This window comes from Panthera leo, chromosome B2 (genome assembly GCF_018350215.1).
Source record: "Panthera leo isolate Ple1 chromosome B2, P.leo_Ple1_pat1.1, whole genome shotgun sequence".
Classification (NCBI taxonomy): domain Eukaryota; kingdom Metazoa; phylum Chordata; class Mammalia; order Carnivora; family Felidae; genus Panthera; species Panthera leo.
Window position 1 is genome coordinate 116,387,652 of NC_056683.1, and position 27,295 is coordinate 116,414,946.

Sequence of the window (27,295 nt, forward strand, 5' to 3'; positions counted from 1 at the left end):
AATGCTTAAATGTAACCCTTACTGGAGTCGGCCCCTGTCTCCAAAACCCCACCCACTGCTGCCTTCTCAGTTATGCATGTAACAGTCAGTGAAGATTTTTTTCCCCAACTTAGTAAAGGGAGTAACTCTTTGGAAGCTCTCCTGTAGAAGAGGCAGGGTTTTTACCCCAGTAATCCTCATAAATTCTTCCATCCAGAAAAGTTGAGTATTAACATCCATGCCATGGGCATGAAAGAACTATCATTCACCTAGTTTCTGTTCAAGGAGTCTCAATGAGGTCCAGGAAAACTTCCAACATTTACTTACTGGTTTTGTTTTCTTGACATGAAATTTCTTGGCACGATTTTGTAACTTTAAGTAGAAAGAAATGTAGGAGGTAAAGGGGCACGGGTTCTACCCTCATCTACGTAAGTTTCTTTTTTTTAATAGATCTTATCCCCATTCTACTTTATTTTTTTTTAAGTTTATTTATTCTTGAGAGAGACAGAGAGAGAGACAGAGAGAGAGAGAGCGAGCGAGTGAGCAGGGGAGGGGCAGGGAGAAGGAGACAGAGAATCCCAAGCAGGCTCTGTACTGTGAATTCAGAACCTAACGCAGGGTTCCAACCCAAGAACCGTGAGATAAGACCCGAGCTGAAACCAAGAGTCAGACACTCAACCAACTAAGCCACCCAGGTGTCCCCTCCCCCCAAATTTTAAGACAATGGCAAAACGTGGGGTACATACTCTTTCTAAAATATTTTAAAAGTTTTCTTTCTTCTGTAAGTTTATAATTCAACCTTTACAAATGTTCTACAAAATTTTGCTGTTACAAAAATAAATCAATGTGGAACAATCCACTGATCATTATAAAAGCCCCTGATAATGTTTATAATAAATGGCATTAAATCACATAGACCAAATCAATTTGAAATGATGATGTAAATCAGAAACTCAGGGTTAAGTCCTTAGAGGAATAACTAGAATTGGTTTGAGTTGGTCTATCTTTTGGCTAACCAAACATTTCAAAATCATTATGACTTATTTCAAACTCTGTTGCTTAGAACCACAAACAATATAACATCTTTAGGCAACAGGTTATGCCTGATGAGTCTTACTTTCTTTTTAAACATTCATTTTTCAAATTACTGCACACTCGTTAAATAAAATTTGGAAAATGTAGAAAAATAAAAAGGAAAAACCCCAAGGCACCCATGTTTCTATTAAAAAAAAAAAAAATGAAACCTCACTCATTGGTTTTGTAGAAGGGTTAGAGCAAAAATTAAACACCTGATAATACTGTTAATATGACTAACCTACTAAATACATTAATAAAGAGTTAAAAACTTCCACCATCTATCCTTAAAAAATCGGTCTTTTCTTCATAGACTACTAGGAATGTTTCCATGAAAACATCACATTGTTTTGCCACAAATAATGAGAAATTACTTTGCTTAGTTCTGAGGGATATTAATTTTAATATTTGAGGTGGGGAGAGAGAGAGGGGGAGAAAGAGGGGAGAGAGATAGAGAGTGTGCCAGCGGGGCAGGGGCAGAGGGAGGGGAAACACAGAATCTGAAGCAGGCTCCAGGCTCCAAACTGTCAGCACAGAGCCTAAAGCGGGACTCGAACTCACGAATGGAATCGTGAGATCATGACCTGAGCTAAAGTCGGACGCTTAGCCAACTGAGCCACCCAGGCGCCCAGTTCTGAGGGGTATTTAATGTAAATGAATCTGCTGACCTTCAGGGTGTCTCTGTTTGCATCAGGCAGGAGGATGACGAGAAGGTTCAAAGCCTGTAGTTGTTGCCTCTTGGTTGGAAGATCTGCAAACAGATTAAATAAATCTAAACTCTTTTCTTTACCCGACATTTTTTTTTACTTCCTTTTTTGCATTTTGTAAGAAAAAAGTTACTTGGCATAAACATCACTGTGAAATGTAAGACACAACAACTGAGCAGCGAGCATTCTTGAGAGTGTGTTTGAGAGAGATCAGGAGAAACAGCTGCTGCTTTAGAGTTTCCCTCTCCCTCGGAATGCTCACTTCCAACTGTGATCGTATGATGAGCGGCCTTATGTTTGCAGACATACAACAGCGCTTTGGAAATCATCTTAACTTCTGCGTGATAATCACTCCCCAACAAAGAGACACAGAAAGTGGGACCTTCCGTGGTAAGGTGTCAAGATGCATCTGTAACACTGAAGTTTGTTTCTTTACTGGTGAATGAACACATTACATGGGAAGAGTCCATCAATTCCAAAAGGAATATGAAAAACTGAGCCCGAAACACAGTAAGTGGTCACCATACATCCATGGAACGAATGAGAAAACCAATCAGCAATGACCGAGTTGAAGCAGTACCTTATTAGCATTGATATTTATCACTTTTTAGTAGCCCTTAACCCATGTAAGTAATACTCAGGGATATTTGGAGTCATTTTGGTATTTTGTTCCTCAGGAATAAATTTGTGCTTGAATCCATTTCCAAAGAATATATGCAAAATAGTATAACTTAACCATTACAAATATTTTAAACAGATGAGGATTTCGGTCATGTTTCCCCCTAGAATTTCTGAAGAAATGTTATGAAATGACACATGAGAATCATCTCAATATTATACACTTGAGGAATAGCCTGGAAAATAACAGAATTATTCAGCCATAAAATAAAAAGAACAATATCTTGCCACCTGTGACAACATGAGCAGACCTTTAGGACATTATATGAAGTAAAATACGACAAAGATAGATACCATATGATTTCACTTATAGGTGGAATCTTAGAAGAACAAACAAAACAAAAACAAAAAAATAAGCTCATAGATAGCAAGAACAATTGGTGCAAGCCAGAGGCAGGGGTGGTGAGGGGGCAAAACAGGTGAAGGGTGTCAGTAGGCACAAACTTGCAGTTATAAACTAGCTAAGCCCCTGCGATGTAATGTACAGCATGGCGACTACAGTTAATAACAATGTATTGCATATTTGAAAGTTGCTAAGAGAGTAGGTCTTAAAAGTTCTCCTCACAAGAAAAAAAAAATACTGTGACTATGCGTGGTGATGAATGTTAATCAGACTTACGGTAATGGCCATTTTACAATATATACAAATACCAAACCATTGTGTTGTATCTAATGTTATAGGTCAATTATAGCTCAATTAAAAAAAAAAAGTTGGAATCCTCCCCTGAACAGGTCTGGTGGAGCTCACCATAATCATCAACAGTGGCCCCCGTTCACTCTCGAAAGTGTCCCAATTTGGAAGTTAAAGATATGGCCATTAGAACGTGGTGGTGGCTTCTTTCCTTTACGGATGGCCTCCAGGACTAAATGGAATAATTATGCCAGTACATAAACCTTAAAAGATCCCTGTATTCACTGGAAAAGAATCAAGAACTATTTGAGACGTTAATTTGGAGCTTGCCCAAGACCACGAAACAGCAAGATAGGAGGTGTTTGCAGCCCTCCATCAGGGAGGCAGCCAAATAATTTGTTCCATGTTTCTGCATGACAATTTCAGGACTTAATTTTTCAGGAAATAATCACAGACTCTGCCGCATCTCCCTGTGCTTTCATGATAACTGGTAATCCACAGCTTCTCCAGTAAGTGTTGCTTTTAACACTTGGCAAGAAAAAAAAAAAATGTATCAGATTTTACGTGACTCGTTCTATTATAAAAGAAATGTGAAGTTCCAGGTTTTAACGAGAAAATATGTTGTATTGCTTGATGGGCATGCAATTAATCTGTACCTGAAGAGAACATTCTGTTAACCGTTTACTCAGAGACGCGTATTTCTAAAGGAAAAGGAAAACAATGTGTGGCATTCAAGCATCCGTTGACAGTGAGTCAATTTGTCTACCCAAATATATCTGGTTAGATCCTTTGGGATGCAAAGTGTCATTAAAACAATTAATATGGATGGCAGCAGGACAAGGACTGCTCCAGAGAGAGATGGCACTTACTCTGGACAGCTTGAAAGGCTTTCAGATACTCTACACTCAGCAGCGGCTGGGGCAGCTCCCGGATGAACAGCTTCAGCAGGCTGGCCGCGTCATGCTGCTTGACACTTTCCCAATTAAACGTCCCTTCGTAAAACTTTGCTTCTAGTTCTTGGCAAAGATTCTGAAAGGCAGAAGAAGAAGAAGAAAAAAAAAAGCTACAGTAAGTGTATTTTTTTTTCCTGCTGAAAGTGTGGTCCACTTCCCACTTTACAAGAGATTGTACTCTCTCGAAAGAATCTGAAAGTACTTCTCTGTCACTCAGAAAAATACTACTCCGCCAAGCATACTTTTCCAATGAAACATTATACCCATGGCCCCCCAAATCCAAAAATTGTATACATTCTCCTGGATATGCAACAGACCCTAAGCAGTAAAGGTTTAATTAAAAGATTAGTTAAGGGGCACCTGGGTGGCTCAGGTCATGATCGCAAGTTCGGGAGTTCGAGCCCCCCAACGGGCTCTCTGCTGTCAGCGTGGAGCCCACTTCGGATCCTCTGTTATCTCTGCCGCTCCCCATTCATATGAACTCTCTTTTTCCCAAAACTAAACATTAAAAAATTTTTTTATTAAAAAAAAAAAAAAGATTAGTGGAAATAGTCTTTCCATCTGGGGGGCTTTACGTTAATTTTTCCACTCAATTTTTAAAAACTCATTTTTATCAAGTCTGTTTTAAATTATTTAGAAGTACATTACATCACAAAATATATAATCAATCTTGGGGCTGTAAGCAGAAGGCTACCTCTGATTAGTCACCTCTAGGAAATGGAAAACCAAATTCTACAGCAAATGAGGCCTGAAAATACATCAATATACCTGTCTTGGTATATTGGCTTACTTATGGTAAGCCGTAAGTGACACAGCCATCCTGCTGTTAGCTGTGGAAAACAGTCGGAGTCCATGCAAAATTAGAAATACCAAGTTCATTTACCTCAAGGACTCCGTAAGATTTGCCAAATTATTAGTAATCAATTTAGTTTCATAATCACTATTTTCTACATGCATTTCACTGTGGCATAAATCTTATTATGTTGGAAATCCTTCCAAGTTTCTGTCACGTCCTTGATTATTTTAAACTGTTCTCCCAAAGAATATTCTTCATTTTTCTTGTGAGGTGAATTTAGTCCGCTTTCTCTTCCCAACATAACTCTGCCCTCTACTTATTTTTGTAATTGGTGAAATACATAAAGGTGAGCCTAGAAATGGGGAGGAGGGGAAAAAGAGGCAAAGGGAGAGAGGAAGGGAAGGAGGGAAGGAGGGAAGGAGAGAAGAAGGAAGGAAGAGGGAGACGGAAGTAGGAGAGGGGGAGGGGGAAGGGAGAGGAAAAAGGAGGGGGGAGGACTGAGAGGGAGGGGGAAGGGCTGGGGGGAGTAGGCAGAAGAGTATAAAGAATTTGGTGGGGCTGGGGAGAAAGACAACCAAAAACTTTGCATATTATCTTTAAATTATTTATAATGGACCAGCTGCTGCATAATTTGGGATGTGACAATAGGCTGGGTTGAAGAGTTGAGCCAAATGAATCCACTTAATTGACCTTCTTAGAAATTACATTTCTAAGAGCTGGTCTGCCAGCCCTCCAGTCAAAAATGTAAAACATGCATTCTGTTCACTACCCTATACTCAAGGAAATGTGTTTACAACTCTTAGGAGTTGGCCATCACATTGTGCTAATTAGTGAACTGAGAAGCGGTATTCTTGCCAATGTGGGTAATCTGAAGTCATGCTACCTGTTTCTGAGGGATTCTTTCTCTGTAAGAGGACATGCTTCTCAACAGAACTTATCTCAGAATCACACACACTATCCATGTTTGACTGTTGGTATTAAAACAAACAAACAAACAAACAAACAAACAAACAATGGCACCTAATCAAACTTACACGGACCCCAAAGCAGTTTCAGGGACTTCTGTGAACCAGACACCAAACCCACGGGACACAAGCTGAATGAAATTTTTGAGCAGGGTATACGTATCAGGTTACTCGAATCTGATTAAACTGAGATCACCCTATGCAGTAAGAGCCAAGTAGGCCGAAACTAGCATCCTACATTGAGGAAGCTTATCAAAATAAGCAGATGATGTGAACCGTGCAAGGTATGAATACTAATTCCAGTCCTGGCAGTCCCACAGCCTCAGTCACAGGCAAAGAGCACGTGCGCCCACCAAGAGTCGTTTCTCCCCGATTCAGTTCTAAAAATGTCCGATAGAATAGGTCTTGAGGAAACGAAGAGAAAATCTCTCTTCTCCCTATCCTGTTTTCTCTTGGATTTGCAAATTCTGGAAGACTTGTGCTCTTCTCAGGTGAGAGCCAAAGCTGACTTTGGAGGCGAGGGAGAGGAGACTGCGAGTGGCTGCTAACCAAAACCTCTTCCTAGACACGTTTCCCAGATAGAGCCACAATTTCAAGCATGAGGCCCCTGTAAAATGCAATTCCCCTGGGACGCTGATGTACTATGCCTCATCTGCAGGGTGAGTCCATCTCTACTATGCATTTACTGGATGCTTTATCCCCAGAGCAGGAGCTGGGGGACAGGGAGAAAGGCGGAAGATACACAGCATCCCAAGAGAGTGGGAACAAAATGCCATCTTGCCAGAAAAGGTGACAGGGGGAGGGAGGAAGGGCAAGTCTGGGAATCACCTCCTCTCTTTCACAAGCCAGGCTTGGGCTACCTGGCATCCAGTGAGACAGGAAGTATGAAAGTCAGGATAGCAGTGGGGCAGAGTCTCATTCTGTCAGCTCCCAAAGACTCCTGTATGGGGACTATTGTCATGTCTCCTACTCTGCTCCCCTGCTGGAGTTTATCATCCTGACTTTTTAATCTTTTTTTTTTACGTTTATTTTATTTTTGAGAGAGAGAGAGAGAGAGCGTGCACAAGTCGGGGAGGGGGACAGAGAGAGAGGGAGACACAGAACCTGAGCTGTTAGCAAGGAGCCTGACGCGGGGCTCGAACCCACGAACCATGAGATCATGACCTGAGCCAAAGTGGGACGCTTAACCGACTGGGCCACTCAGGCGCCCATCCTGACTTTTTTCAATTGCTATTACTCATGCTGACTAAATCCACCACCAGTCCCCCAATTGATACTTTGACACATCATGTTCTCTTTTCCTGAGAAGGATGAAACTACTCGTGTCTTTTTGCTTGTTATGCTTTTGTGCCTATTCTAGGCTTGCACGGCAAAGACATTAAAATCATTTGCTTCTTTATTTATCATGGTATTATTACAGCTAATGTGATTCTGAAGAGAAATCAAAACCTATAAAAATCAGCAGAGACTACATAAAACCAAATATAAACTGAATGTTCAGAAAACAGAAAACTAAATAAAAACTGAATGTGAAGGGTCACCTGGGTGGCTCAGTCAGTTAAGCATCCTACCCCTGGTTTCAGCTTAGGTCCCAATCTTACGGTTTGTGGGAGCGAGTCCCAAGTCAGGCTCTGTGCTGACAGCGTGGAGCCTGCTTGGGATTCTCTGTCTCCCTTCCTTTTCGTCCCTCCGCTGCTCAAGCTCTCTCTCTCTCTCAATATGAATAAATAAACTTAAAAAAAATTAAGCGGTTTTATCGTTATACATGGGAAGAAGAAGGGGTGGGGAAGACAAGTTACCTTTTAAAAGGCCAAAGCTGTCTGTGCTGACAGCTTAGAGCCCGGAGCCTGCTTTGGATTCTGGGTCTCCCTCTTTCTCGGCTCCTCCCCGCCCCCCTCAAAAATAAACATACATTTAAAGCATTTAAAAGTAAAATGGCAAAGCAGAATTAAACAACGTTGGTGGAACTCAGAGATCACCTTGATCCTAATGGCAGCTCCGGGTATTCTTAAGAGACCTTCAGTTTCCAAGCCTCCCTCTTCAATCCGAGAAATCAGCTGTGTAGAAACAGAAGAACATTCTGACTTGGGTATTCTTGAGAGGTACGATTCCAAATTTAAGATCTGCTTCACATATAAATACATGCAAGCTGACGTGTAAACTGGATTTCACCAAGTTTTGAATGCTATGGCGCTAGCCCTACCCTGCAAACCAGGGAAGCCCGAAACTTTACTTACAAATTAGAAAAAGTTGGGTTTTATTCTCCTTTATTACAGCAGTGTATAATTTCACACAACAGCTGTCATACCCTAAACAAATGGAGACTGAAGATGTTCATTGTTTAAAAGCAACTGAGACCATCCATTTCTTCCACTTTACCAGAAATGTATGTTCTGCAATCAAATAAATCTAGGAAATTCCAGTACTTGCACATTTACATCTCATTTTTGGTTTGTTTGAAATAATTATTTATGGTATGAAGAAAAAAAAAAAAAAACGGTTTGTGAATATTCATTTTTAAGCTTTTAAGCTTTTGGTGGTAAACCTAAGTAAAAAACAGTTCTTGTATAGGGTTTTTAAATCGTACCTGATACCCAGTGAATACATACAGGTCTGTCTCCAGAACCGCATTAAAGTAACAAAGATTTTTTTTTTTTTTTTTTTTTATTTTTGGGACAGAGAGAGACAGAGCATGAACGGGGGAGGGGCAGAGAGAGAGGGAGACACAGAATCGGAAACAGGCTCCAGGCTCCGAGCCATCAGCCCAGAGCCTGACGCGGGGCTCGAACTCACGGACCCGAGATCGTGACCTGGCTGAAGTTGGACGCTTAACCGACTGCGCCACCCAGGCGCCCCAAGATTTTTTTTTTTAAATAATGCCAAAACCTACAAGATTAAGGCAAATGGAGAAATTACAATGGCATACTGTTGGAAGCTTAGGAAGATGATTAAAAAAAAAAGTGCTTAGTTTCTTGGCAGAGTGATCTTCCAATTGAAATATGTATTCCCTGGGCAGTGCCCAAAGGCTTTATAGGGGGTACTCTGCTATTTTAAGGAAATCCATTTCCTTGTCCTCAGGTTAAATATAAGGCAATTACTAGTATCAGATAGGTTTTCCTTCCTACCACCCACCCCTTTTCACAAGTCTTATAACTTCACAAAAGACAGACCTACTCTTCACTCATCCCCAAACTTACTAAAATCTCTCTGCACACCCTAAGACATAAATAAAATCTTCCAGAGTGCCAAAGAATGTAAATTTTTATCTTTTTTTCCCCCCAGAGAAATCTCCTTTAATGATTTACCAAGGCTCTATAAACGGCACGAAGCTTACTGCTTCTCCCTTGCTTATACAAGTGTCTACTAGGAGCAAAGCATGAGATCATAAAATGAGGTCTCCTGACCTTTGTCTAGATGTCCTGAAATCAGGTATATTGTACTGTGTAGACACTGGAAGAGAGGTAATTTTTCTTTAATGACCTCACTTCTTCTATCCCTGGATTATGGCCAAAGAATGCACTGATCTTGGGGGAGTCAGGTAAGAATAAAGCAAAGAGTAGTCTCGAAATTCTCCTAAGGATTTATTATCAGCTGAAGAAAGAACCATCCTTGACCAGTCAAAGCAGTACACGATTTTTAAAAATTCAACTGGAATGTTTTCCAAGATCACATTTTTCAATTACGTTAGATAGTAAACCCACAGCAAACCTTTACATGAATTATCTCAGATGAGAAGGGCATTATTCAATAAAGGATTTAAAACCAAATTTATCAAATAAGACCATGCAAAATTTATTCACTGTTCAAGCAATTTTCATTTTTATTTCATCTTCTAAAATGTTTAAAATGTTCTAGTGGCAAAAAATAAAATTCTGTGCTAGCTGCTACAGCAAATTAGTTCCTAGCAGTAATATATGCCTTCCGTTTTCATTAAATACACAGGAAAAATGGATAATTTCTAAATAATTGACAATAAGTCTTGAATTTTTATATTTAAGTTCTTTTCATTATTCTCTAACGTGAAAGAGCAGCATTCAATAGAGATATGCGTATATATTGCCTCAAAGAATGCCATGTGTTTTTTTTCATATTTCTCTCTTTAAAAGTAACATTTTTATGGGGCACCTGGGTGCTCAGTCAGTTAAGCATCCAACTTCAGCTCAGGTCATGATCTCACACTCTGTGAGCTCGAGCCCCGCGTCGGGCTCTGTGCTGACAGCTCAGAGCTTGCAGCCTGCTTAGAATTCTGTGTCTTCTTCTCTCTCTGCCCCTTTCCTGCTCACGCTCTCTCTCTCAAAAATAAACATTAAACATTTTTTAAAAAATAACTTTTTAGGGGCGCCTGGGTGGCGCAGTCGGTTAAGCGTCCGACGTCAGCCAGGTCACGATCTCGCGGTCCGTGAGTTCGAGCCCCGCGTCAGGCTCTGGGCTGATGGCTTGGAGCCTGGAGCCTGTTTCCGATTCTGTGTCTCCCTCTCTCTCTGCCCCTCCCCCGTTCATGCTCTGTCTCTCTCTGTCCCAAAAATAAATTAAAAACGTTGAAAAAAAAAAAAATTTTTAAAAAAATAACTTTTTAGCTACCACATTATATAGCATTGTCAAAATATAAATAATATTCTATAGCACTTTTACTTTCAAGACTTAAAAATGAAAAATAACTATATTGATCTATATTTTAATCAGGCTGCTTTTTAGTAATTTATCCTACAAGAGACATTACATAATTTATCAATAATGTTCATACTATTTCCCAAGAGGGATTACATACTTACACAAATTTATGAATTGAAAATGAAGTCAGAAGTTTTTGACACAAAGTATCTTTGATTTGGCAGATTCCTGTGACAGTGAGAATTTGCCAGTTTGTCAGAATTTTTCTATAGATAAAAATTAAGAATATTTCTATTTCCCTAACTCTTTCTGAGACTACAGTTTAAACAATGTGTCTCTGAGCAAAAACAAAACAAAACTAACAAGAAAACAACAGATATGATTCACGGATATTAGCTAAGCTTTGTTAAAGCCCTTTTTGGGGTATAATTCTTAATAAATAAAAAAGTATAATCCTCTAAAAATTGGTAATAAATCTTTTTTTGCAAATCAGTGACTTCCAATTCTTTCCTTTGTACAAAATGGAGGAAATACCTAATTGGGGTGAGAGTTGATCACTCAAAAAATATTTTTCAGTGACAGATGACTGTATTTTTTGTGCTTATAATTCAGAGGGGATGCAAGTAGAGGAGTTTTATCTAAGAGTAAACTCTTTATACCCTTATTTTTTATGTGAACAAAAAGACTTTAAGGCTATTATCTAACAACTTCAAACTGGTTGGCAGCCTGAGTCTTCAGAATGTTGAAATGAGTGACAGAAATGTAAAATAATAAATGAGAAAACAATTCCAAGAGAAAATCACAGGGGACTGCATTCAATCCTCAGCCTGATCAGGAGACAATTTCCGAATTTCTGCGGGGACCAAAGCTTACTCTTCACTAGTATGATGGTGAATTTGATAAAAGTCCAGCATTACTCATCATTGGTTATTTGGTCAAACACCAGCCTAGATGTTACTGTGAAGGTATTTTTTTACGATGTAATTAACACTTAAATCAGTACGTTCTGAGTAAAGCAAATGACTCTACGTAACGTGGGTGGGCTTCATCCAGTCAGTTGGCAGCCTCAGCAGTAAAGACTGAGGTTTCCCAAAGAAGAGGCAATCCTGCCTCAAGACTACAACATGGAAAGCCTACAGGAGTTTCCAACCTGCAGGTTTTGGGCTCAACGCTCCCATTATCACCTCTGGCCAAGTTTCCAGACTCTGGATTGCTCTATTTCAGATGTGCCGTTCCCACAATGGCATAAGCCAATTCTTTAAAAGAAATCTCTCTGTACAAACATGCATACACACACAACACCTTATCGGTTCTGTTTCTCTGGAGAACCCGTATCCACTTGGAAAGGATGCTGCTGAGATCCTTGCTCCATACAGTCATCTGTGGTGGTAACGTGTACCTTTTACTTAAACTGATGTGAATACATGGCCCACATTTGTTAGCATCTCCAGCTAATCACAGGTACGGTTGACAACTATCCACACAGATACAAGGTCTACAGGCAGGGACTGGCAGAGGCTGATGAGTAGAACACACGGCGTGGAGCAAAGATCATTAGGAAAAACAATGAGATACAGGTTTGGGTGTAATGGTGAACATGAGGAATAACGCAATCAGAGGTTAGTAGCTAAGACGGCTAATGACTGGTTTGGAAGAGCAGAAGAATCCGTGCCAAGGAGACTAAGCTTTACTACTGAATGAGTTTGTTGAGCCAGCCAATTGTGAAAGTTCCCACTGCCACTCTTGCTCTCCCCAGAGCTTTCAGAAATTGCGATGTGCTGGAAAAAATCTACAGCTTGGGTCGTCCATAACTGATCTGACCTACCTTCCTTGCTGTAGCATTCCTGGCTTTTATCACCTAGAATCTGGGTTTCTGAACAATGATGGCTCAGAGATTAGACTGAAATTTTTATATTGCCATAGATCCTCCCCTTATGAATAACTGAGCGTGGATCATACCGGTGACTTGATAGTTTAGCAATCACTTTCTAATTCTACTTTATGGTTTCTTTGCCTACTTTGGAAGTAGGCACTAGTAAATTAAATTGGACATCCTCACTGTAAATAGGAAAGCTTGGGAAATACATACAGGCATGAAATATTCATGAGGATACAATTCCCTAGAAACTTATAAGCAGTTCCCACTCCTGTGTATTATAGAATTGAAATCTCAATTATACCAAGCTAGCTAATATAAGACAGGAAAATGATGCCAGGTAATCACAGTTATAGTAATAACACAGAAAACATCACCATGAAATAAAAATTATGAGCCCTTGAAACAAATTTGTTTCCTGAATAGAAAAATCAAAGTACAAAATAAAAGAGCACATCAATTGGAAAATGAGATTATAATATTATGAATGCCAAGGAAAAAAACTTCGATTAGTTCGAGTATGTTCTCTCTATGCTGACCCATGTAGGCTTACTTACTTTTTGAAATATCAAGGGTATTCGAGTTCCTGGTACTTTCCTCTGATCTTGTTCTAACAATAGTGTCAATGGAATACAAAAAAGACCAGAATCTGCAACAAAAAATAAAATGTCTTAATTTCCGTCAATCTACAAAATATTAATGCAAAAATATTACGTCAACAGATTTCTGATGTAGTCATTCAAACACACAACTATTTATTGAGGACTTCTAAGTGAATGACATTACCTAGCCATTACGTATACACATCTCAATAAGAAAATCTTGACCCTGTCTTATATAGGAATCTAACAAGGAAAGACAACTAAGCAAATGATTGCAAATAATCATTAACATAATTAGAAAGCTATAGGGATGCCTGGGTGGGTCAGTCCGTTAAGCATCCGACTCTTGATTTCGGCTCAGGTTATGATCTCGCGGTTCAGGAGATTGAGCCCTGTGACAGCCTCACGCTGACAGCACGCAGCCTGCTTGGGACTCTCTCCCTCTCTCTCCACCCCTCCCCTACTCGGGCACGCGTGTGCGCACGTGTTCTCTTTCTCTCTCAAAATAGACAAACATTAAAAAAATAATAATTAGAAAAGTGTAAACTACCAGATAAGAGAAATAGTGCTATAGGAGTATGTAAAATATGCAAATAATTTACTAAAGGTAATCAAAAGTTCTGGTTAAAGCAAACATTACTCATCTCTTTCATACTTAATTGACATCTAACATCCTACAATACAGAAAAATATAAATTCTTGCTTTTTGAGAAATCAGCCAACATTATGATCTTGTTCTACAAATGCTTTTCTTTGGAAAATATAGATATTTGGTAGTCTTAAATTGAAATTCATAGTTTTATATATTTGGGAATAACTCCCCACGAAATGAAAGGCAACAATTTATAATTTCTCTAAATTAAAATCATATGCATTCAGTCTGGTGTGAGCATAACTTCTGCCTAGCACCTCGTACCCCACCCCCATCACTGAATGTACAGTTAGCACAGAAGTGTGACACACATCATCAGGGGAGATATAAATCATTTGTGAACAAGGAAAGGGGGGGGGGGGTTGTACTGTGGAATGAGGACACTGAAAACTGACTCTCTATAGAGATGCCACTCAAAAGAATACCAGTAACCCAAAAAATAATTTCTAGTTTAGGAATTAAGAAAAAATGTAATCTTCAAAAATGTCAGGAGTCCAGTTTGGGAGATAAATCTATTAGATAAGATACAAAAATATTTAAGAAACAGAAAGAAAATCTATTCTGTTAATAGTTAACGCTCTTAATGAGAATGGCTTATTATTTCTCTCTCTGTTAGAAAGCAATTCTCAAACATAAAAAAGCCTCTCTAAGCCATTTTAAAAGTCCTGAGTACTGACTCACAGCTATTTAAATTATATTTCTATTTTATAGTTGGAAAAGGCTTTGTGACAAGTTTCTGAAAAAACAACTAAAGTCTTTCATTATCTATAATGGACTTGTGGAAAATCAGAAGCACCATTTAACTCAGAAATTCACCATCTCAAGCCTTAAGCTAAAACACTCAGAGGAACTGAGCACAGAATGAGGTCTTCTGGGGCCCAGCATGGGAGAAAGGACCTTGAGGGTAGATATACTTCATTCCTACAGAGAAACTGCCTCTAAAACTTAAATCAGGGAAATACGTGTCTTTATTAATGTTACCATAGTAACTCAATAATCCTAATTCTTGGTATCTCTTTAAGGGAGCACTTAAAGAAGAGGTCAGAGATTCCTAAACAGTTAAACTTTGGCAATAGAGAATTATCTGGATTTCCAGACCAAGAATTGAGAAGATGTCTGTTCTCTATCATATCATAAAAAATAAAGTCTGTTTATATAATGGGTAAAGCAAGTTGCTTACAAAAGAAAAACACATATCCACGATGAGTATAGTTTGGTGGTGTTATGGCCACAATGGCATTATTTTCTTAATATTAAGCGAAGAATGTTTTTTGCAAAATAGTTAAAAGTAGAATGTAAATGAGCAAAGAGACAGGCTACTAACCACCCTATGTATTTCCCATCAAATAAATAAGCAAAAGCAATCGATCAACTACCTTCAAGTTATTTTTCAAGATCTGATTTTGGAAATAAAGTAGTTTATGTACCCAATGTACTTTTTAAACATACTATTTTCAAAGGAAAGAACATTTGCGGAAAGATTCCTTAACTTAGGATTTCCTTCAAAGGTAATTAAGTATTTTATTACCTCTTTATTTTCTATAGGCCGGGAGAACGGTGTATGTTTATCAAGTTTCAAGATTTTTGAAAACAAAGTTTTAGAATCTGAACTTCAGATGTATTCAAGTGTCAGTTTACTTTGTAGATGTTTCCCCCTCTAAGAATACCACTCAAAAGCTCATCTTTGCTACTTCTAAAGTAAATCTAACTGTTCTTTATTTCAAAATTACCTTTTGTTTTGATTTTCACAGCTTTTTGTTGCTTCAGTTCAACACCCAATACATCGTAGAGGGCAGTCAGCTCAATTAGGGCTAAATGGCAAACCTTCTTCATGTCCTGGGGTGCCAGGTCACCAATCTTGGTGGTACCCGTTTTGTCTTTTGGCAGTCTGAAATTCTAAAATAAGTACCATTAATAAAGGTTTATAATATCTAGCCCTTATAGTCAAAGACGACTAAACTGTAACTATACAAAGAGGCTATACTCAAAGTAGTGACAATGAAAGCTATGGCAGAATTTCTATAGTCAGGATGAAGAGCCATCTTGTCATGAGGATGGTCCTCAAACCTATAGCGAGTCAGTATGTGAGGTACGACAGACGATGCGACCAGACTATGTACTAGGAGTACTAATCCTCGTGGCAAAGAGGACAAAAGAGATGGTAAAACTGAAAAAGAACTCTAGTTATTGACTTTCAAGAACCAAGGAAGATTAGAAAACCAACCATGAGTAGGAGGAGGAGGAGGAAGAAAAAGAGGAATAGAGCCATGAGTGAGTGCTTACAATGTACGAGGTACCCTTTACCTACATTCTGTCATGTGTATTATAGGTATGATGATGTGAAATAAATAATATTTATAATACATATAAAAATATTGTGATAAAAACCCAGATAAGGTAGGTACAGAAGGGCTGTAGAGCACTGGGGTGACAGGGAGAGCAGAAGGGATACTAACATAATGGACGTTAAAGCCAGAATGACTACCACTCATCTAGCTACTGACTAGCCACTAACAATCTGGCAACTGCTTAACCACGGTTTCTGAAAACGGCAGAAGGGGAAGACAGTGGGGAGGAGGAGGGGAGAGGAGGCAGGACGAAGGAGGAGGACATAGGTAGAGGGGAGAGGAAGAAAAAGAGAACAGGTAGAGGGGAAAAGGAGAGAAGGAGGGGAAGAAGGCCACCTAGTTCAGTGGGCTGTGGTGGCGTTTAAATGCCTGGCACTTCCCAAGCACCTTTATATTGTCCCTATCATTATTACCTTCACCACTGAATAAATCAACTGAGACTTAGAGATACTACTATCACAGGCAAGTAAGTGGTGTTTTGTTGTTTCCTGCCTTTCCCAAATATTATCTACGGCCTATTCAGCCACTTTTAATATTAAATGCATTAAATATAAGAAAGCACAAGTAAAAACATGAATTTCTCTAACATATTTAAGACAAATTTTATTCCTACTGTATTTATGGATTACTAAAAACTATGATCATTCTTTGATGGTTTGATTAAAAAAGGTTATAAAGGGTATATCTTTAGGGTTTATTCTTCACTTCCTCAGTTAACGGCCAAGGATGTTCAACTGTTCCCTTTTATTCCCTTTACTTTGCTCATTTTTGTACGATGTTATTAACACTTCATGGTCTAAAAACTAGTGCAAAAGACAGGTCTTAAAGCAGCAGTTCTCAAAGTAAGGTCCAGGGAACCAGGAAGTTACCGAACACTCTTTCAAGGCACCTATGAGGTCAAAACTATTTAATGAGTAATACTAAGGCATTACTTGCCTTTTTCATTCTCATTCCCTTATGATTATTCAGTGGAGTTTGCCAAAGGTGTAAGACAGGTGTTGGTGCAGCAGACTGAACACAGATATAGAGGTGAGGACCCAACTGACTTCCACTACAGTGAAACACTGGAGTAGATAAAATGTAAAACCATGGCACACTTCTTAATAATTTGTTTCAGGGGGTGACTGGGTGGCTCAGTAGAGTAAGCGTCCCACTTCGGCTCAGGCCATGATCCTGTGGTTTGTGAGTTCGAGCCCCACATCAAGCTCTGCACTAACAGTGCAGAACCTGCTTGGGATTCTCTCTCTCTCTGCCCCTCCCCCACTTGCACACGTGTGCTCTCTCTCAAAATAAACTTTAAAGAAAATCTTTTAAAAAATAATTTGTTTTAGAAAATGACGATTTTTCATAAAAATGTTATTTATGGTAACTGTAATGCTGTAAAGTGGATTAATAATTTCCAAATGTCTCAATTTTAATTTCTAATTTGGTAAATATCCATAGGTATAATAACTGATATAAACAAAATCACTACTCTCATAGTATTTGTTGTTTACTTATCAAGAAAAAGGATTCCTTAGTCTATGTATTCATGTTTCATAGACCAAGAACAGAGGTTAGCGACAAACTTCCATGGAACTCAATCCAAAGAAATTCTTCACATTCCAAAATCACTTACGGCCATCCTCATCTCCTCAAAATCTTTCATGAAACCATAATTTCTGTAGAACTATGTGTATGCCTTCTGTCTTGGTTCAGCCACAGCATACTTCTAAGTAGCTGCAAAGTTCAGGGAGCCAACAAATGCTCCAACAATAGGAAATCACAGATTCTTAGCCAGAAGGCCACGTATCTGAGGTTTTGTCAAAGCGCTGGAAGCCATGGTAGTTATTGTCCTCAATACCAACATCCTTCCTGACTAGTGAAACAAAAGCTTTTTGAAGTCCCTCAGTACTTTTTAAGAGCCTAAAAAGGTTATAAGACCAAAATGTTGAAGTTTCACTGTCTTAAAGCATTTCCTCAAACCTACAACTTTTGGAATTGAGCAGCTAATTCCTTTCAAGCAAACTCAACTCCAAGAGAGACCTTTGTATAGTTCTTGATGAGAATATGAAATAAAACCGCAGTAGACATCATTAAATATATAGTCTAAGTGAATTTCCAGCATAAGTGTTAACGGTGCAGTGCATGGGGGCTGAGAACGTGGGGCCAAACCACAGGTGGACAATCTTGTCTCCATCACTTACTAGCTATGTGACCTCTGGCAAATTACATCACCTCTGTGTCACCTCAGCCACTTCATCTGTAAGATGGGAACAACAGAACCTACCTTACAAGGCTGTGGTGAGGATCAAATGGCCCAAGTAAAGACTCAAAAAGTGTTGCGTTATCACTACATTTCTTTCCTACAGCTTTTTCAATAAATTCAAGATTTCGTGCCTTTCCTTTTTGCCTAACTATTACTGTAAGGTAAGAGAAAACATGATAAGGCTAATACTCTTATTTGATAAATGGTTTTTTGATCCTATTCTGCAAAAAGTCACAATAGGTAGGAATTATTACAGCATATTCTAGGTGGGGACTTGAGAGTAAACATGGCCACAAAGCCCGTGCAAAAGAAGGATGCAAATTCAGATCTTCTAGATTCTAAATGCAGTAATAACCATTCTGTTCTGCTCCATTTTCTCTGTCCACCAGAGCATGTGGGGAGGAATCTAGGTGGATCGGTACTGGTATAGGACTGTGAGCCCCTCAAGGGCTCATATGGACTCATTTCCGTATCCCTACTCTACCATAGGCCTGGCACACTGCGGGGGTCCTGTCCCAGTCTGTTCAATGAATTAAGACACACACCCTACAGGGAGAAAAGCACAGAATCGAGGTCAGTGAGGTATAGGGCCACTGGCGGGATGCTCCCTCGCTGTCCCGTGATTTGTACTGAGCTTCACAAAATCACACAAAACTTGTCACATTTTCTTCAGGCCTGGCCCCAGAGTTCTGCTAATTGCATTGTTTTCTGAAGGGCTGAAACAATCTGATCTACCAACCATTTATTCTTTTTATTCAGTTCTAAACGTTTCCTTTAAATCAGTAGCTATTGATCTAATAAGCCAAACACATGTAATTTAATTATTTAAAGAACTAGCCAAGGTAAATGTTTAGAGAAACCTGAAATATGATTAGTTCAAACATTTGATTTACCTAGCAATATGTCATGAACTTGCTTTTATTTATTTATGTATTTATTTATTTATTTATTTATCATTGTGCTTTAATGAAAGGAGTTAGTTCTTCATCCCAATGTTTAATTCATAGCAGCAGCTTTAAATATTTATGAAGTCCCCTGTCATTTTTGTTTAGTTAATAGACTGGATGGTTCAGTTCACTGGCTAAGAGCAGGCAACGCAATTTCAGCAAAAGCAAAGCTCTTTGCCTTTTGAAAAATGTGCTTCAAGAATGAAGTGAAATAAAATTTCTCAAAAATTATAAGGTCACTGGTTCTCATGTGTTACTATAAATTAATCAGGTAGCTCTCCCCGACCGCACCCCTCTTTTGCAGACCTCACAATACAAAGGGCTCCTTAGGCACTCCATCAGTAAAGATGGACTTTGATGGACTTGACTTTAATACATCAAGTCACTTCTACCTTCAACTTGGAAAGCAAGAGAATCTATTCTTACCTGGTCAATTTCCACAGATGACTTTTTTTTTTTTCCTGGTCTGCTAGGAAATACATTTCTTAACTAAGATTTTTCCATGTATAAAATGTGATTTTATTACAGCATTTCATTGTCATTTTCAGAGGATGAATATTTTTCTAGACAAATGAACTTTCAAATTTAGTTTTTTTATATTTCCTCAATTTTCAATTTTTTTTAATGTTTATTTGTTTTTGCAAAAGAGGGGGGGGGGCAGAGTGTGAGCAGGGGAAGGGCAGAGAGAGAGGGGGACACAGAATTCAAAGCAGGCTCCAGGCTCCGCACAGTCAGCACAGAGCCCAACACAGAGTTTTAACTCACCAACTGTGAGACCATGATCCAAGCCAAAATCAGATTGAGCCACCCAGGCATTCCAATATTTCTTCAATTTTTTAAATGGAGACCAAATAGCCGTAATTTAACCTTTTCTTGACAATTCAGGACTATAACCCCAAACACCTATTTTTGCATTGTGGACAAGTGTGTCTGCTTTGGCTTTCAGTGTCCTCATTCAATCCTGAAACAACACCTCTTCAATGTCCTCCAGAGTTGTTCCATTCTCCAGCAAATTGCCAAGGTGGGCCTCCATGCCTAGTTTTTGGTATTTAGTATGCACGGAGCTGTGTTACCAGACAAGCAAGGTCATAATTCAGTAAGAATCCAAAGGACACTGAATAAAGACCTAAGAACTAAATACAGGCATGCATTTAGAATAGAGGCTTTACCACAGTTACACTTTTAAAACTACAGATCTTCAAAATTTCAGAATCCTTAATGTTTAGTCTCCACAGTACGCTGAAGGAGTATTATTAAATTTCTATTGTACATGATGGACCCCACAAGCCAGAATCTTATTTATAAAATATCCCAAGCTACCCTGAACAAGTTGTCAACAGCACCAATACAGAGCCACTTAAACTCACACCTGAATTAAATACACATAGACCTTCAGGGCACATAAAGTGGAGTCGACATGGTCCTTCCAGAAAAAACTTGAGCTTCAAAAATTGAGTCCCTGAAGCCAAGCCTTTGCATGCCATATATAATTTACTGTTTCCTTGTATGAAAAACAGGAATTGTAACATCTACATCATGAGATCATTTGATAAATTACAGAGCATATTTTCTGAGATACAGTGGGTACACAAAACAAAGTAGTAGCTACATTTTCAAACTGAAGCCCATGAGAGGTTATAAAACCTGATCTACAAATTTAAGAGGAGAAATCTGAATCTGCTGTGAGAGATCATAAAGAATTAACAAAGACTACCCAACGTTGTAAGAAAAAAGAAATGAATTAAAAAATGGAAGTCAACACAGAACAATGTATTACATAAAGCTTACTGCTTATTTACAGAAGCAGGGGAGCATGGAGTAGAAATGGTATTTAAGGTTTATCTGCTTAGACACCTGCCTCAGAGTGATGAATATAAATATTCATTCCATCAACCATGCTGAGGACTCGTGAAAGGCTTACATGCCCATGCCTTCTATGAGACATATGGATAAATGGGTATAAAGATGAACAGATGCATATATGCATAGATAAATACCAGATTACATTGACAATAATTATCAAAAGCATGGCATCTTAACAGCTTAAAGGATTATTTTATACATTGTATCTAATGTAAATTCACAACCAGGAAGGACTTAATAATAAAGTTAGAGACCGAACTAGACCCCAAAGGATGAGTTAAGACTTTCTTGGTAAACGGGGAACAACAAGGAGGTCCAAATAGGAAGGTCATTTTAAGCTTGGGGCACAACATGAATAAAATCAAGAGGGTAGGTAAGCAGAAATGTTAAGCAGAGAATGAAACAAGAAAGGAAGTTTTGTTTTTAAGTCTCTAAAGTAGCTATTAATTTATATTCTATTCCACTTCTGAATGAACAGCTTAGAAGTCAACAGTGACTTCATTTTTTTTTTAAATTAGACTCTACGGTGTTTTACTTAAAACCCCTTCCATCTGTTGAGATATGGACTGCCCACTACACTGACAGTCTGGGAGTATAGGTCATCTCTTTAAGCCAAAGGATACGTACTCCTTTACTTTTCCCATCAGGTATAAAAACAGATTCTTACAAATATATGATAAAGCCTGGAAACAACTTAGATGTCCACCATTAGGGAAAAGGTTGAATAAATTTTGATGCATCTTCACAATGGAGTAGGATATAGCTATAAAAAAAGAATGAGAAACATTTCTCTATGTTACTATGGAGTGATTTCCAGAATATAATGCTAAGTCAAAAATAACAAAAATTCAGGGTTGAAAAAAGTGTGTATAGTGGGCTACCATTTATCTGAGAATAGAAGGTTAAACCATAAAGTTAAAATAAAAAAGAATTTACTTAGAAGGTAAATTTACCTGTAAGGGGACAGAGAGAATAGAATGATGGCTCAGAGACAGAAGCCAGACTTTTAATACAACTTGTTTTTAAATTTGACTTCTGGACCATGTAAATATTTTACATGCTTACAAAATGAAATTACATTTCAAAAAAGCAATCCCTAAAAATTGAAAATAAAATGAAACCATTTACTCAACCAAGTGTGCAGTTGGTGGCTTAACCATATGGAGAATAACTATCCTTTGTAACCTAAAGCACAGTAATTTTATCATTACAGTCCTTTTGGGATATACCTCAAGGATACAAACAACTGAAGAGAAGAAAAACAAGTTTAAACTGTTTCCTAGTAATCATATTGTTAATAGCAGCGTTACCATTGTTATTCTGAGAACACTGTGCATTAACTGAGGATAAAACAAACAAGTAATTATATGTGTTCTAATTATATCACCTGCTGTATCCTGAGAACGACTATTCTCGGCATGGAAGAAAGAAGAGCCACATGCACTTCTGGCCTCTGAACAGGCCTGAAGCAATGACCAACCCACAGAAAGGAACGGTCCGGGCCTGGTGTCCTGATCATAGTTACAAAAGTGTACTTCTACTAAACAGACCCAGGGTTTCTTGCAGGTAACAGAAAATTCTAGGCCTAAAGCAGAAAATATATCACATACGCAGGGGAAATTTTGTCCAGGGTCATGTCATATAGGACTACATCTAGGAGTTAAATTCTATTTTTAGAAGAAAATTAAAATACAACACATTAATTGGTCACTAGTGAAAGGTGCTAAGGAACCAAAAAAAATGACAACTGGTCAATTAAAAGGAATCATTTTAGAAAGTTTTTCTTAAAAAAGTATTCAAGTTAATAAGTGAATAAAAGAAGAAATGAAAACATCATCCCGTAACCATTAATAAACTAATGGATCCAAGCACTGGTTAGCCGCAGCTGCTGATTTCACAAAAAGAGAAAGACTAGATATTTTGTCTCTTGATATATGATCACATATGAAGTAATCTTGATCAAAAAAAAACACAAAAAACAAAACCCTGAATCTGTTAAATCTATCATCAAATAATTTACAAGAACAAGAACATGAGAAATTGGAGGGGGAAAATTCTCTGTAATTTAATAACCAGGTTTCTTCAACAAATAAATTTTGAGGGAGAAAGGGAAGGAAGAAAGGATAGTGAAAAAGAAGGAGAATAATGAATGGAGAGAGAGGGAGGGATTAAAAATCTTAAAAGACATATCAACCAACTGCAATGCATAAACCTTAACTGGATCCGGAATCAAATACATTTGAAAAAACAATCATGAAATGTCTGATACAATTTGAAATTTGAACACTTACTGGATATTTAAAATTAAGAATTGTTAGCATTTTTTTAGGTACAGTAATGGTAATATGGACATGTTTATAAAAACCCCACGATTTTTTAGAACTACATATTGAAATATTTATTGATGACAAAATATTAAGAGATGTGTTTCAAAATAACACAGATGGAGCACTGGTTGGGGGTATGGATAGGTCAGGATTAGCCATGGGTTAATGAATGTTGGGGCTAGTAGGGAAGTAATAGGAAGTTCGTCATATTTTTTTTTTTTAACTTTTGCAGGTGTGAATTTCTACAAAATAAATAACTACATTTATTTTTAAAAATATAAGACATTCAGTAACAACAAGAACACTCAATACATGAAGCTTAATTTCTAAATACTATCTGCTACTAAAAGAAACCAGGGCTCCTTGAAGAAACGGAGTCTTTCAAGTCCGAGGGAAGGAAAGTACAAAGTAAGCCTGGAACATCTATCTCATACTAGAAAGCAAAGAAGTAAAAGAAATGAGGGCATGTTATTATTTTTTTTTTTTTAACGTTTTTTTATTTTTTATTTTTGAGACAGAGAGAGACAGAGCACGAACAGGGGAGGGGCAGAGAGAGAGGGAGACACAGAATCGGAAGCAGGCTCCAGGCTCTGAGCCATCAGCCCAGAGCCCGACGCGGGGCTCGAACTAACGGACCGTGAGATCGTGACCTGAGCTGAAGTCGGACGCTTAACCGACTGCGCCACCCAGGCGCCCCGAAATGAGGGCATGTTAAAATGACATAGGAACCAGCCTGAAGGGCTCCCACTGGTCAAATTTAGGTATATTTGAACATTAAAGGAAAAAACAACAATGATTATTTAACAATGAATTAAAAAAAAAAAAAGGAAGCCATCAGTCCATAGTGATATTCAAAAACAGAGAAAAGGGAGAGAAAGTGTTACACAAGATTGCCAACCAATCAATATGGAAGGAATTAAAAAATTAGAAAATCACCATTTCTCAAACGCTAGTTTAATTATTGTTTCAGGCAAGGATTACAAATGCATGGGGAAACTGGTGGGCGATTGGTTGTTACTGACAAATGGGATACTCACCCAGTCCCAAGCATAACAAATTAGTACTAATTGCAAACAGGAAAAGGTATCTTAATACGGAGATCTGGTGAACATCTTCTTAACTAGGTGATCAAACTTCCATCACCAGTAAAGGGGCTGTGTGACAGCATGCCCCTCTTTTGCTGATGCAATCAGAGACATAAACCTCATCTTTGCAGTAGTTTGGCCAAAAAATGTTTAACTTGAATCCAGTCATGAGGAACAAAGTCAGAAATTTGATTTGGACTCTTCAAAAATATTAAAGAAAAAGCAGGGGATGTGATCTACATTCAAGGAAACCAAATGATATGATATCAAATGTAACGTACAACTCCTACTCAAATTCCAGATGGGGGTAGGGAAGGAAGAAGTTATAAAGGACAATATTATGGCAACTGGGAACATTTTAATATGACTGTTATGAAATACAATTATTGCTTTAGTGTTCAACTTAAGTATTATAGCTGTGTTGTTTTGTAGGTGTTTGTTAAGCTAAAACAAAGTGGGGGGGTGGTGCCTAGCTGGGTCAGCGGGCCAAGCATGCAACTCTTGATCTCGGGGTCATGAGTTCAAGCCCCACGTTGGGCAAAGAGCTTACTTTAAAAAAAAAAAAAAAAAAAAAAAAAAAAAAGCAAGCGCACAGCCAATAGCACAACATATAAATAGATAATGTAGAAAGAGGAAAAGCAAAGTTTGTGAAATGTTAACTGTCAAATGGATCTACATGAATCCTGTAGGGCTGTTTGCTGTACTATTCTTCCAACTTCTCTATGGGTCTGAAATTTCCAAAATAAAAAGCTGATGAAAAATATACTCTTCTATTTAGTGAAATCTGAATAGTGCACTACGTACAAGTAATGGAGCGTCATCGCCTCTGCTCTTCTGGGGCTTCTCCTTGGAACTCTCCTTCTGATTGACTGCTTGCTCTGCAAACGATACCTCCAGGTTGATGTCTGTTTCAGAGGCAGGTGCCTCCTCAGGGACCAGTGGGATCAGCTCTTTTTCACCAACAACTAGACTAGACGCCTGGTCTGGGAAAAGAATGACTCAATTAATGTATTTTCTTTATTTCTTTTTTTACGTCTTTATATCAACTGTATACAAACCTCTGGAGGAAGTACTATTTACTATCGTCAGTAATTAATGGATATTTTAAAGGCAAAATGTATATGCAAAGAATCCTACCAACGGTGCATGGAGGGTATAGGGAAGGTGAAGACTAGAGTCCATAGTTCAATTGTGGAATCTTTGTTGGAGGTCACAATTCTTAGACCAGGTCAAATTCCAAAATTGATGGATGATCTCAAACTCTGAATGAAAAGCCTCACAAAAATTCAGTAGACTTGAATGGTTTTTTGTTGTTGTTGTTGTTTTTTACACTGGGAGATTAAAAGCAAAAACAAAAAGTGGGGAGGGGATGGAAAGAGGTTCCTTTTACTCCTCTTAGAACTAGTGACACACCATTTCACTTTCTAACAGTGGAATAGATTCCTGGAAGAAATCTCTTCAACACCCCTCCTTTCCTTTCTGGAATGTTACCTACCTATCAGAGTAAGAATTCCAGAATGAGAGTTGGTACCAAAAACTTACCACAGTGGGAGTCAGCTCTAGAAGTACCTGGTACATGAACTAACAGATTTTGCACCCAATTATATCAAAGACTAGGAAGGTTCTCACAACTATAAACCCTGTCAAAAAAAATTCTGGATATTTGTATCAACATTTCCAGGGTGTAGAATAGTTTAACAATTTTTTTTATCTGTTGTTAATCCTCTAGGAAAGAATTTACATTCGAAAACCTCTTTGCTGAAAACACCAGCTTCAAAGCTTTGGGGAAGATAGTTCTAAATTAGATTATTTGGTAAGTTTTTGGTTTAAACACAACTCACATTATAAAAACCTTGGAACCAATGACAGGATTACTGTTATTTTTTTCATTGCAGACTTTTAATTCATAGCAGACAGCTCTGAATTACAAAATAAACTTACATGCTGCATTTACATGCTTATATATTAACACCACAAGGCAACAGAAGGTAAAGTTGATTTAAAATTTTAACAAAGGCATGCCACTTACATATGATGCCTGTTATTAAAACTACTGCCTTCAGAAAACTCTATTTGTAGTCATTTAAATTAAAAAAAAAAGTTTGCTTCACCCAATGGAAAATTAGGAATAAACACGAATCTAGCCTCATTACTTCTGTTTGATAAGCGGGGGAGGCTTCTAGGAGTGTGATCCGTAGTCACAGGACTCTGTGTTCAGACGCGCCCCCTGCTGGGTTTAATGCTCTACTGTTACTGCCTTGGAATCTGAACAAGAAGTCACATCTTCAGTTTGCACTGGGCCTTGCAAACTACAGAGGTGAACGTGGTAGCATCTCCCAGTTAAAAAAAGGCAGTAAACACTGCCCTAGGCCAATTCCAAAACTAAGAATAAATTTGAAGCTCTTCGATGGTAATTATCTGCTGCTACCTATGGCACATTTACGTATTATTTGTGTTGTCGTTCCAACAGCTTGTGACAATTTTTTAATTAGAATAACTAGACCTTTTTACAATTAATTTTTAAAGTATTAACTGAAATGGCCAAAGTACAATTTTAGTTTTCTTCTCCCGCTGGTTTACACTGTTACATGTTTTACTGTGAATATGTATATTGGTTTCCTAGGAAACCATTCGGAGAGGGGGGAAAAAAAATGATTAGCCATTTTCTTAAATTAGAAGCTACCTTTCCAGAAGCAGAGTGTGTACAGACAAGAATTTTAAAGCTACCCCCCTTTTTTTTCTCCTCACCACCCCCATGTAAGAGTTACAATGAACACCACTGCCTCATATACACACACACACACACACACACACACACACACACAATGTTCTCTGATTTCAAAACTGAGGAGAGAAATTATAATTAAATTGCAATATATTTAAAATATATGAATTTGCTCCAAAATGTGGCAAAAATAAAAGAAATGAATATAAAAGCCTAAGAGATCAAACA

The 27,295-nt window shown here is 38.1% G+C and overlaps 1 protein-coding gene across 1 annotated transcript in view; it reads right to left on the bottom strand.

The window, feature by feature from the left end:
- The window catches only part of ARHGAP18 (Rho GTPase activating protein 18), a 124,547-nt gene that overhangs the window by 22,791 nt on the left and 74,461 nt on the right, over positions 1 to 27,295 (bottom strand). The window contains exons 5-10 of the mRNA XM_042939795.1: positions 25,147 to 25,325; positions 15,255 to 15,420; positions 12,828 to 12,919; positions 7,763 to 7,840; positions 3,939 to 4,098; positions 1,722 to 1,804 (exon numbers count right to left, since the gene is read on the bottom strand). Coding sequence (XP_042795729.1) covers positions 1,722 to 1,804; positions 3,939 to 4,098; positions 7,763 to 7,840; positions 12,828 to 12,919; positions 15,255 to 15,420; positions 25,147 to 25,325 — 758 coding nt within the window. The remainder of the gene's footprint in view (positions 1 to 1,721; positions 1,805 to 3,938; positions 4,099 to 7,762; positions 7,841 to 12,827; positions 12,920 to 15,254; positions 15,421 to 25,146; positions 25,326 to 27,295) is intronic.